The 13,343-nt window shown below is 40.9% G+C and overlaps 1 protein-coding gene across 1 annotated transcript in view; it reads left to right on the forward strand.

Moving 5' to 3' along the window:
* Window positions 1-416: 416 nt before the first annotated feature.
* Window positions 417-13,343, forward strand: part of OGDHL (oxoglutarate dehydrogenase L) — a 45,258-nt gene continuing 32,331 nt past the window's right edge. Inside the window, exons 1-3 of the mRNA XM_050976262.1 lie at window positions 417-507; window positions 4,342-4,576; window positions 11,134-11,307. Coding sequence (XP_050832219.1) covers window positions 4,370-4,576; window positions 11,134-11,307 — 381 coding nt within the window. The 5' untranslated portion in view covers window positions 417-507; window positions 4,342-4,369. The remainder of the gene's footprint in view (window positions 508-4,341; window positions 4,577-11,133; window positions 11,308-13,343) is intronic.

Genomic DNA, 13,343 nt, shown 5'->3' on the forward strand with positions numbered 1-13,343 from the left:
TCGCCGGTGTTTACCCGTTTGGTGAGGACTGAGGGGCAGGAGCATCAAACGCGTTCTGTGCCCACCGACTCTGCGATGGCGTCGGGGCTGTGACGGAGCCGGGGGGCAGGGGGGGAGCTGTGAAGGGCCGGGGGCTCTGAGGGGGCCGGGGGCTCTGAGGGAGCCGGGGGGGTTGTGAGGGAGCCGGGGGGCGTGTCCCGAGGCGTTCCCCGACGAGAGGGGACGTGTCCGGGGTGTGTCCTGTATCCCCTGTCCCGGGGTGTGTCTCGTGTCCCGGGTCTGTCCCAGGGTGTGTCTCGTGTCCCGGGTGTGTCCCGGTGTGTCCCGAGTGTGTCCCGGGTCGGTGCTGCCGGTGCAGCGCCCGCGGCCCCGCCCCGCCGTGACCTCAGCGCGCCTCACGTGATGCAGGTGCGGCCCCCGCCCCGCCGCTCGCGGCGCTCCCTCCCTTCCCTCCGCGCCCTCCCTGCCGCGCTCCGCGGATGCGCTGGAGCCTCTGCGCCCCCGCAGGTCTGTCCGCGCCGGTGAGGGGCGGGGGGCGGCGGAGCCAAGCCGGGCCCGGCCGCGGTGCAGGGCCCGTCCCCCGCGCAGGCCCCCGGCGCGGCGGGGCCTCTTGCCGTGCGGCTGAGGGGGTCGCGCCGCAGGCCGAGCCGAGCGCCGGAGCGTGGGGTGAGAGGGGCGGCCCGTCCTGGATCGGGCTCCTGTGATGCCTCAACCCCGTCGCAGCCGGGAGCGCCCTTGACAGCCTGGCAGGCTCCGGCCCCCGGTGGCCAGGGTGACCGGGACGCCGCGTCCTGGCCTTGAGGGGAGGGGCCAGAGAACAAATCCGACCCTCCCAGATCCTCCCCTCTGCTTTGTTGGTAGCCTGAAACCTGTGGTGGTGTCAGCCCTGTGGTACCCGCTGAAGGCGTTTTTCAGGGCAGGATAATAAATCCGTTAAGTTTTATTGCACCGAGACGCCTCCAGTGCCCGGGACTCCCGCCTTGGGCGCCTTGGGGCGAATGCGCCGCTGGAAAACCTCCTGCAGGTCAATTTTCTGTGTGGAGAGTTAGGATTCTCCATACAGCACGGCATATCTGTGCAGAAGGAAAAGAAACATGTAGTGCATGCGTGCACATGTAGTGAATGTAGTGAAATGTAGTGCATGTAGTGAAACATGTAGTGCAGGAGGTATCCCTGAAGTAGCCTTATTTAAGAAGGATATTCCCTGTATCTGTAATTTAAATTATCTGTGATCAACTTGATCATGTTCATCCATTTTTTTCAATGTCAGCCTTGTTTTATTTGAATTACTCAGTCTTAACGAGAACTTTAAGTGTAAGCTATGTGGGGAATATTGTGGGAAATTACCATGACAGTGGATGAAGAACTATTTTTATGAAATATGGAGCAGATTTTTTAACCACCACTTCTGCAGAGCAAAAAGAACATTAGCAGCAGGTCTTCACTTGGATTATGAAACTCAGTAATGGCACTGACAACACCAGGAGGATATTAATTCATATGTGCAGTGTATTTATACTGAAAGTGAAAAGAGCTGGATGAAAACTTTATTATCAGAAGTGTCTGCTGTCTGTTTTCCACGTGCTTCTATGACCCTCTAGAAACCTGGGTAGAATAATTCCCAAGACTGTCTGTGACATTAGGACACTTCTAGAGGTGGTAGTGCCAAGGTGAAATCTAGGTCGTTGTTTGAGGCGGAACAGCTGCAGGAATTTTCAGCTTCTCAGGGCTTTGGTTCCACTATTTTGAGGGTGCTGTGGTGCATTAAATATCAGGTTGTTCTTGTGGTTCACTGCTTCTTTCTTATTTTTGACCTCTGGTAGAGATTTAATTAATGCCATTCTTTAGATTGCTCTTAGCTCAGCTTGATCCCTTTCCAATCCCTGTTTTCATTTCAGGGTTGGTTTGGGAAACAGTGGAGTGGAACAGGTCTAACTCCTCTCGGCTCCTGTGCGCTGTCCTGGGTGCTGATTTCTGACTGACAGTCTCAAGGCTGAGTGGGCTGGGATGGTCTGTGATCACGTTGGTGGTCTCTGGTTTGTTTAGCTGCTGACAGCTGACATCTGTGCTGAAGAGTGATGTGTGCAGAAGGAGAAACTAGGAAGAAGTCAGGGCTTTTGAGTCATATTAATCTGTAACTGAAATCTGGCTGGAATGACTTAGTTCCTGTGTGCTTTTATAGATTGCATATTCAGTAGTTACTGCTTGAAGTATGGCTCTGACCCTGTTTTGAAATTTAAATGGAACCAGAGGGAAGTGATTGGTACCACTTACAAGCTCTTTTTTTTGGTTGTTATATATTATGTCATTTACACCCATTTTCCAATCTCCCTGACAAATTTTTCTTATTCTGCTATGTGTTCTTTACTAACTTCTAGAAGAAATAACTACACATTTTTCAGGCAGAAATATGATGAAGAAAAAATGTAAAATTACCTGTGCTTAAGAAGCTTGCTGTTGCAGTATGATAAACTGGGAAAAATGATCCTCTCTTTCTTTACCCTCTTAAGTCTTTACAAAGTACTTTAAGTGAGAATAGGTAATCCCTTAGGAGTGAGTGTATGTGTGCAAAGGTTTTGTGGCAGGGGGTGAAATTTGCATGCAGTAAGGTAGGTGTAATAATAATAACAATGGTAATAATAATAATATTATTATTAATATTATTATTAAGTGCCTGTTTAGAGCATCCAGTAAGTGGATGATGGCTGCTGCTCTTAGGACCTACAGCTCAGGTCTGCTGGTGGGTGAGAGTGAAAAGGCTGCAGAAGCCTTGAAAGAGTAGACAAGGCTTTCTGGTATGATCAAGGACAGTTCATTGCTGGGGTTATAGGTAAAGGTAGTGGCTACGAAGAGGATCTAATCATCAGCTTTTAAAATAGATGTTGAGCTAAAAATGTGATGCCAGAGAAGAGCAAGCAGTAATACTGTTTTATTTAGTAGGAGCCCTTTTTCTTTTTTCTTTTTTTTTTTTTTTAGGATCAATATTAACTTTTAAATTGGATTATGAAAAATATAGCTATTCCTATCCTTAAAAAATTAGGCATTTTATAACCATGTGTTTTGTTTTTTGAAAAGATGCTGTAAGAGGAGAAATAGTGAGAAAATAATTTAATGGGGTTTAAATTCAGAAATGTTTATGAAGATATTTTATAGTACCTATTTTTCGAATTAGAGATAAAGAAATCTTAACATGTAATAGGTAACATTTAATTTTTTTCTATTACTCAAAATAACAGTGTTGTTTTTTAAAAATATAACTTTGAAGTTCATTTGGCGGCTCATGACTTTTGTTTTTAGTAATTGTTCAGTCACAGCAAACAATAAAAGACCTTGGGTTTTACCTTGGGCAAAATACATAATTTCTTCAGATGGACAGCTAAACAAATGAGAGACACTTTGGAGTTAAATCTGAATTTTATTAAATTAATACCTTATACTTCATGATATTGTAGCTTTTTAAATGCTTAAAAAATTAAGACAAAATTAATAATTTCTTTTCATGCTATTGCTCTTTCTTTGCAGTTTTAGCAATTTCAGTATTAAGATTGTATTATTTTGGGACTAATTTCAAGATGCATTTGTTTTTTTTTATTTTGAAGGTGAGCCCTGATTCTCTTTGCTAGCACTGGAGCTGATGGTGTTCAGCATTCAGAAGACTCAACCCTTATTGTGAGAAATTGAATTGGAAAATTGAATTTCTCAATTCAAAATTGCACGGAATCTGCTGTCCATGTTACAAAGCTCGTAAGAGATCATTGGAAACACGAGATAAATGTTGCCAGTTAAGAAAACAAATTACAGTGAGCCTTTTCTCAGTGTTTCACTGTTTGGTTGAAGGCTAATGTCAATATGAAAGCTTGACTAGCACTTTTAATTATTTGGTCTGCTCCATTCCTTGTGGCAGAAATTTGAGGTAGCAGCTTTTTGTTTTCTGCAGCACCTGTGGCTGACGCTGTTTGCTGACCCCAGCCCAGCCTGACTGGGTAAAAGGCCACAGCTTTCCAAACAGAGGGAAAGCAGTTGGGGTTGCCAGGAGCTCTGGAGAGGTCAGTGATTAGCAGCCCCATTTGTTCCAGGGAGCTGGGCTGGGGGGCAGGCAGTTCAAATGGTGATTGCTTCAGGGAGCAGGGTGGTGTTACCAGCTGCAGGAGCTGTGTGGGGACAGCCAGGAGCAGCCACTCCACTGCTGTGGCTTTAGCTCTAAAGGGAGCTTCATGCCTAGGCCTGAGTGTTGTATTAGGGCACTGTAGCCAGAAACCTCAGTTTCTGCTGTGAGGCTGAAATGTGTCTACAATTCATTGGCTCTTTTTCTGATTAAGTTTGGTTTTATTTTATTAATAGACTTGGATCGTCTGGCTAATAAACAAACATGAGTCATCTGAAGTTGTTTGCAGCTACGCTGAAGAGGCATGGCTTTAAACTTCTGGAAACTCAGGATATAGCCAGAAGGGCATTTTTACATGGCCAACGGTATGTTTCATCAGGAACCTCAGAGCCATTCCTGAGTGGGAGTAATTCCAATTACATGGAGGAAATGTACTGTGCATGGCTTGAAAACCCTAAAAGCGTACATAAGGTAAGTCTAAAACTTGACTGTAATGCTGGATTAAAAGTGGAATAGGTTTTTTTTGCTTTTTCACTTGCTTTTTATTAAAATTTCAGGAAAAGGTGTTATGTGAAATGAAAAATATGAAATTAATTTCCCACCTATTGATTGGTGTAAAATGTGGTATTGCAACTATGAAAGTACAGGAGAGGCACAGGCATGGTGAGAAGAGCAGAAATAAGGATAAGTACAGACCAGAAATAGACAGCTGTTCTGAAACTATTCCTCCATGGGAATGCTGGTCAAGCAGTCAGTTAAATAATTCATTGCATCCAGAAGAAGCAATATTTAATTTTTTGGTTTATAGTAAGGCTGTATCAGAGAATATATTTAAATAATGTGTTGATGTTGGTACTTCTAAGATGTCTGAAGACGACAAATGTTCAGTTGTCTTTGGATTAAACTATGGAAGTTGTAACCTTAAAACTGAATCTGAAATTGTCAGAGTATTCTTCTGAAGTATCTTGAAAAGTATTTTGTTTTGCATCTTTTCTTCTCTCTCCAGGCAATAGACATTTGTTTGCTTTTCTAAAAACTCTATTACCCAAATCCTTTCTTGAGGACAAAATACATAGGCTTATCTTTTAGCAAGCTTTCTGCTGACAAAGAGGGCTCTATAATGGTGATACATGTATAGTAACTTAAGAAGTTGATGAGAAGTCCAATCAATTCTTAAACAGACAAGTCATTTTCCAGAAAGTAACGTGAATTGTGCCCAAAATGTTTACCAGATTGGTTGTCTGTTCCCTTATTCTCAAGGCACGTATATCAAAATGTCACTTAGAACTTGTTGTTCTAAATCTGATAATCTGTCTAGAGTGTGAGGAAGTGACGCATGCTGAGGGCAGAAACTAAAAAGAAAACCAAAAAGGGTGGTTTGTAGCTATTTTTTTTTCCTTTGGATGTTGTGTATGAACTTAGTCTTGTTGAAAGATGACATATGCAGTGCCAACCCTGAAGACTGACTGTTATTCACATAGCAGATTGACCCTAGGTCTTCTGTGTTACACCTGAACTTGGGATGGAGAAACCTTCTTCAGGAATGGCTCTTTCTCATCTGACTTTGAGCCCTTGTCCTGTAGCTGGCAGCTGAGCTCCACCGGTGTGGGGTGGGATAGCACGTGTGTGGGTGCACTGAATTTCTGCAAAGGCCTCATGGTGTGTCAAGGCTGTAGATCGATACCAACTCTTTTATACTGGGATACTGAAGGGATGAACTCATGCTTAAGTAGTGTGTGGTGACTTCAAGGTGACATCTTGTTTTTTATTGTATTTACGTGATATTGGCTTCTGGCTAACTTCTTTCCTTTTGGATCAATGAAATTCCGGGTTCATCCCCTTTGCAGTGGAGTGCATTTGGCTGCTGGGAAGCCCAGCAGGCGTCTCTGTGGGTGGGAAGTTCTCCCTCGGGCGGGCAGGGGAGTGCAGAGCCCGCCGCAGGAGGGAGCGGGGCGGCAGCGCTGGAGCGCTCCGCCCGGAGCTGGCCAGGGTGCTGAACCAAGGCAGCCGGGAGATGCACACCTGCTCGGGGTAGGCAGAAATGCTAAAAATCCTGCCGAAAGGCCATCCAGCTCATCTGACAGTTCAGGCGCAGTCAGATATGGATCCTCGTGAGATGATGCGGGCTGTGGGTTGAACAGCAAGCAATAAATGAGTTGACTCAGGAATTCAGGATGTGGCCTAGGGAGTGGATCCCAGATGATTCAAGATGCATTTTTGTCGTGGTTTAACTTCATCTGGCAACCACAGGGCCACTTGTGCTTTCTCTTTCACACACATGCATGAATGGGGGAAATAATTAGCAGGGTGGAAGTGAGAAAACTTGTGGATGGAGATAAGGACAGTTTAATAGGGAAGCAAAAGCTGAATGCACAAGCAAAGCAGAACAAAACAAGGAATTCATTCATCAATTCCCATCGGCAGGCTGGTGTTCAGCCATCCCCAGGATAGCAGGGCTCCAGAACATGTAATAGTGACTTGGGAAGACAAAACCATCACTCTGAATGTCCCATCTTCCTTCTTCTTTCCCCATGCTGAGCATGATATGATTTGGAATATCCCCTTGAGGGAATATTCCTTTGAGGGATATCAGTTGAGGTCAGCTGTCCTGGCTGTGTCCCTCCCAATCCTTGTGCACCCCCAGCCCCCTCACTTGTGGGATGAGGAGCAGAAAGGCCCTGACACTGTGTAAGCTCTGCTCAGCAATGACAAAAATTTCTCTATATTGCCAACCCCCTTTTGAAATCCAAACCAGTTACTGTGAAATAAATACCCCAGCCCAAACCATCATGATTATAAAACTGTGTGAATTCTTTCCTAGGTTAACTGTGTTTAATAAACTTGTGACAATAACAAACTGAAGTAAATTCACTGTGTCCCTGATTTATGAGCCTTGAAAGAATATGATGGATGGAAATAATGGATTACAGCTACTCTTGCCTAAATTATTAGTTTTTTCACAGCCTGTGAGAAAAGGGGAGAAGGAGAAGAATGCCAATTAATTTTACTTTGTTTCATCAGCAAAATTAATTTTTAGTTTCTTGAAAACCATCTCATTTCATTGGCTGAAAGCTGCAAGTACCTTCCCAAGATTTTTTTAGACAGAAATTGTTCAATCTGAGCTTTCATAAAACAAGTTTGAAAAGTTAAAGATTGAAATCACCCTGTTTTCTTAAAAATACAGAAAAATTTGTGCTGTGATTTTGACTATAAAGTTTTGCATTTGTCATTCAGGTATGGAAAGGAGAGGAAGTGTTGGAAAATAATGTCAAGAGACATCATGTGGTGTTGATTATGGTTTTGTTAACGATTTGGCTCTCTGCAGGCCACTCATTTTTGTTGTTTTATTTGGTATGTCCAGCATAATTTAGAGATCCAGCTTGTGCATTTAGACATCGTATTCTCTTTCCTCATTTTCCTTTTTATACTTTATTTGTCCTCATGTTTCTTCTTAGATAACCCTTTTTCAGAGGGGATCTGCCTTCTCATTGATTAGATGGAAAAACTTGCTTTTTCCTGGGCTTTAAAAGTCCTACTCTATTCACTTGTACTTAGAAACTCCAATTAATCAGGGCTCCTGAACTGATTTCTCTCTCAGAAGATTTGACTGGGCATGTCTTCCCATGTATGCTTATTTAGAGCTGTTTGAAGTATGTCAGTCACATTCCAAAGTGTTGCTAAGATTTTCTTCCTTCTCTATATATATCATGGTTACGTATCAAGGAATATGCATATATATTTTATATATGTATAAGAGTTTTTATTCTTTGTACAAATCCATTTCAGATGATTTCCTTGCTTTTTGAATTTCCTACCATCAGAGTGGCCAAAACAACAATCAGAATAAAATGACGTGTGCTCTGAAAAAGGCATCATTATTTCTCCTTGAAGCTTGGTGTCAGGGCCATAGATCATAAGAGAGAAGCTTGACAAGGCTCAGTTATTACTATCACAAGATTAATTACAAAACTGCATGGTTTTCTATGGAGTACATAATGCCTGCCATGTTATCCTGTGTGCAGCTGCTCTGCTGTGAGTGTGTAATCACCTTGGTTTATGAACTAGGAAAAGAATTGGGGGATTGTTTTGCTTTGACTTCATTTTATTAATTTTATTTTTTAAATGATGTAGTGGTGCTCAGTGTGTGTCTTCTAAGGCTTTTCTGTTCTCACTATAGTTGATGAATATTGTGATGGCACTGGGAAAAAACCCAAACCATCAAGATAAAGCATATGTTACTTGTTATTCTAATTGCAACGCTGTTTATTATATGACACTAAAATGTTGCCACTGAATCACTTGAATTGTGTTATATTACTTGAGAAAATAATGGTTAAATACAATATAGATTTGCTGGCAGAAGGAAAGAAAGTGTATAATCTATCACCATAGTATTTTTTCTTTTGTGAATGTATTTCTGTATTTTTAATCTCCTCTACCATTTTCTTGATGGACTTTACTAATTTACTTGAGAAGCTCCAGGTTTGCAGTGAGAGCAAGCTGGTCTTCTGTCTGTTCAGTCACATGGCAAATGCTGTTGCCAAAGACTGACATTGATACACAGAACTTGAAGACTATAATCTGGTATCAATCTTGAAAGACACTATAGAAATTTGTGGAGGCTTTGATGGATGTGTACCTAGGAAAAACTAATTTTCTGTAGCCAAATGATGTATTTTCCCTCCCCTCTGATTAAATGTCAAGCCTGTCCAACAAATCAATAAGTTCAAAAATGTGATAGGAAAAAGTAGTCTGGGTCCATTCTGTCTCACCTGGCTGCATCTTCAGATGGAAAAATTTTCTTTATATTTGTAAGTTTGCATGAAGAAAGAGCCCTATACTAATTCTCCTTAAACAGATCACTTGTTGGGCAAGTGTTTTTGGAGTTTGTTAACAACTCTCTCAGCAGAGCACTTGTCTGAAAACACACATTCAGTAGTTTGTGGGACTGTGCTGTGATAACTTTTACATTTAAATGAAAGGTTTTACTCCAAAAATCTTTTTTTTAATGTTATGTTAGTTATGTTATTATCATCATTGTGTATGTATCATAGTCTTAGAAAAAGTCAGAGAGAAGCCTTAACATAAGCATTTATTAAAACTATGAATGTGAGAGATGTCGTGGATCCAAGTGTATGTTAGGAATTTCCTAATTTAATATTTAATGATAATTTGTTACTGTGTATTGCCCAAATAATTTCTCCAGTCTAAGTAGCTTTAGCAGTCAGAAAAGGGATTTTGTTTTTCACTGTCAGGAGTCTCCAGACTCTCAGACTGGGTGCTGTGTAGGCATGGAATAACAATACTGTTCTTAAAACAGGCCAAGAAGGTGTATAGAGAGAATCCCAGGTCAAATACAGTCACACTAATAGGCTCTTGTAGACCACTTATAGGATATAAATTCAGGCTTCTAATCTCAGTGTGGCTGCCAAGATGTCAAGGTAAGAAGAATACAGGAAACCGGCATAAATAGGAGAAGGGAGGAGGAATGAATTCTTCATCAGTGTGTCTGGAATTGGCCACCACATATGATCTGTCTGCCTTAATTTTTCAGGGCATATAAAAGTCAGGCTATGTTTAGATAAGCCTATGTAAGAGCAGGGTGATAAATTAAGTTGACTGTATTTGTATTGATGCAGCTTTTTATGAATAAAAAAGTAAGAAGGGTGAAATAAAACAATGTTTCTTGGGCAGAGGCCTCATACTAATGGTGAGGTTCCCACGCACAGGTTCAATGAATCTCCCCACTTCCACAACTTGAGCTTGGAAGGTTGGGTGATGTTTAGCTCCTTTATGCTGCCCCTCTCATGGTGTTTCTGAATGCCTTAAAGCTTTTAGAAATTTCAGTATGAAGACTTTTTGTTAATGAAAGCTAAAAGGATTTTGTAAATATTCTTCTGTCATGTCATGCTTGTATTAATGTTGTTGTGATTCTTTTGTGGGTTCTGTAATGCATATATTAAGTAATCTTTTAAAAATAATTGCTTTGGACTACTTTTTCTTTTTTCGGCACTTGGTTCTTTGAAATGTAATGGATATCTGCAAGGCTAGCAGCCTTGCAGAAATTTATCTCTTGCAGTTCTTCTATTCCAGTCACAAAGATGTGTTAGTTTTTAAATAGCTTCCTTTTTGTTTTCCTGAAGTTAGCCAGCTGAGGGAAGTGTTTTACACAGACTTCCTTCTTTGCTGAGTATAGGTGTCTCACATGTTTTGTCCCAATCTGCTGCTCTTTGTTAGTGTTCATATATCTGATACTATTCTAACACGGCACAGTGACCACCTTATCAGAATGAAAACAGTTCAGGAAAACAAGATTGGGGCTTATATGAATGAAGCAGCTTGTGTGAAGCATCACAGAAGGAAATAAAAGGATCTCTTGTTTGTTGTGATTCAGTTTCTGAGATAAGGACTTTTCAAAAAATTATGACTTGTACCTGAAACCAGGCCCATAATTTCTTTCATGGTAAGGTAACCTAAGCTGGTGAGGAAAGGATCCTAGAACAAATCTCACTCAAAAGAGCTTTAATTGCTTTTAAAGTTTCTTCAAGAAAAGCTCTTAAGGACTGATTCTGATTTAACATAATCAGTGAGTGTCTTGAAGTACCATAAATTCTACAAGTATCATTAAAGGAATGGATTTAGTTTATTAAGGTTCTTTGTTTTATAGGCTTGATAGCTCTTTACCAACAGCATTATATTGTACCCCTTCTTGGCTGCCTGAATAAATAGCACAATTAGAAAGAGCTGTGTGATTGGATAATATATGAAGATGCTTTACGGTCCTGTGTGCTGCAGAGTTTTCTGCTGAGCAAGCTTGGTGTAAGAAATGAGAGGAAAAGTGTTCTGTGTAAATAAAACACACAGTTCTACTTATCCTGGGACATAGCAGTTGTCTTTTTTTTTGCTGTCTGTGAGTAGAGTTTATGACTGTAATGCAGTGAGGTACCATTGGCAGTTAGAAAGAGCTGCTTTGGATGAGACTTTTGTTTGAGGTTATAAATATTTCTCTTCTCTGTGCATGTGTCCAGTCCTGGGATGTGTTTTTCCGGAGTGCTGCCGCTGGCCAAGCAGCCCATCTGCCAGCTCAGCAGGAAGGGAAGGGATCGTTCCTGCAGAGCCACGGCCTGGCCCCCACACCGGCCACGGCTGAGAAGGTTGTTGAAGACCACCTCGCTGTGCAGTCCTTGATAAGGGCATACCAAGTAAGTGCATTTTGGGGTAGGGGTGGGAAAGCCTCTTCTCTGCAAACACCCTTCTTCCTTTTTATGTTCTCATTGTATTCTGGTCTTAACTACTGTCTTGCTTCTGATCCAAAAGGCCTTGAACTAGACAGCTTTTCTTTCCAGCACAGTGTCTGAACATGGAAGTGTTGGATTCAGACTGAGGTGATTGTCTGGTTTGCAAACTCATAATTCAGATTACCCACAGACCTGATGCTGGTCATCTGATTTAGCCCAAAAGGACTTTATGGAGACAACGGTTTGTGAAAGTCTGTCTTCACCTCTGGGAACTCTTGTACTGAAGTTCTGAATGTTACTGTCATTCTTTAGGAAATGATGTAATGTACTTGCCTTATCATCCAGCTAAGGTGAATCTTGAGATTCCTGATTTGAGCAGGATTATAGGTAAAAAGAGAGAGGAGAAATGATTAATTAACCAGAAAGTGAATTTTGGGAGGCTGACAGTACTGAGTTTGGGTTAACTTTGATGATTTCTTTTAGAGAGCTGTTAATCAAAATTGATTTTGTTTTACACTCTGATTTTTAACCCTTTTATTAAGTTAAGAATTAAGTCTAATTTCATTATTTTCCTCTAAAAGAAGAAGGAATTTGTAAATAGGACAATGGGTTTTGTTAGATGTTTTCCAAATGAAAAACAAGTTTAAATATTTTTGTTTAGACTTGTATTTACTATCCTAGTTTCAATAAAAGGCTTACAAATGATGTAAAAAAACCCTAGATCTGTGTTTAGCAAAATATTCCACAAGTATTTTTAAATTAGTAACTTTCCAAGAAGTTTCCTACAGTTTGATTTAAACAGATCTGTTCCTCCCTGCCCTAAGTATTTTAAATCCTGTTTGGTGTCATGAAAGGAGTAGAAGAGGAACTTCTTAAAAGACCTTTTTTGTACACATCACATTGTCACCATTGAGTTGGAGGGTTGTTGTAAAAGAGTAGAAATGTTTGTGAATATAAAGAATATATGAAATTTGTTTAGAAATAGAAATGCAGAAAAGAACCAATTTTGCAGTAAAATTTGGGGAAGTATTAGAGAAAATTTGAGAATGTTAGGCTGCTTTGACACAATTTACGTGAAATTAGTTCAGGGATTGCCATTTTGCTCCCTGTATTTGTCAAGTGATGGAACAGAAATGTCTGTAGAAATGGCAGGCACCCATGTGTCTCCAACAAACAGTCACAGAGGATTGCCTAAGGCAACTGTCTGCTTTTTAAAAGGTATTTAGTACCCTCTAAATTCAGTGCTGAAGGGGTATGATAATTTGTGACCTTCCTTTGCCTGATAATGAAATGAAATGGAGAAGGATACAGAATTTTCATTTCTCAAACCTATTGGTGTTTTTATGGTTTGTGGTAAACTGCTTTGTGGTCTGTTGAGCTGGACTTTGAGAAGGCAGTTAATCTATTGCTTGTTCAAACAGCACTGGGCACGCTGAAAGAAGGATTTTCAGTGGGATGTGTGTACTTAATAAAAGTGAGGCCAGAGAAATCAAAGTCTAGTTTCTGGTACTCTGTACTTGCATTTAGTCATATGGCAATCAATTAAAATTTTCTACATATGTATTTTCACAAGGTTGATCTCTGATTTTTGCAGTTATTGTTTTCTGTATGCAGTGAAAGTAGTAGGACTTACTAAAAATGCCTTGATATTGAGGGAAATACTGTCTTTTAGGGAAAGACCAAACTGCTCCTGGAAAAATATGGCACAGCATTTACTGCTCTGCCTTTCTGGGTTTTGATTTTCCTGCTTATCTTCTTCCTCTTCATGTTAATACTGAAGAGCAGATGTAACTTAGGCAGGTGAATTCTTTCCTGTTGATGATGTTTGAGATAGAATTGTTTGCTTTGTTCCAGTCAGATAAACTTAGTGCCACTGTAAACAGTCAGATGGCACAGATGTTGCTGTGGGCATCATTTAGCCTGTCAGGGTTTCATTACTGGTGATTCATGAGACCCAAAGAATCACTGAACTCAGGCTGAGATTACAGGGCTGGTAGTTC

Source organism: Serinus canaria, chromosome 6 (genome assembly GCF_022539315.1).
Source record: "Serinus canaria isolate serCan28SL12 chromosome 6, serCan2020, whole genome shotgun sequence".
In the NCBI taxonomy this organism is placed as follows: Eukaryota; Metazoa; Chordata; class Aves; order Passeriformes; family Fringillidae; genus Serinus; species Serinus canaria.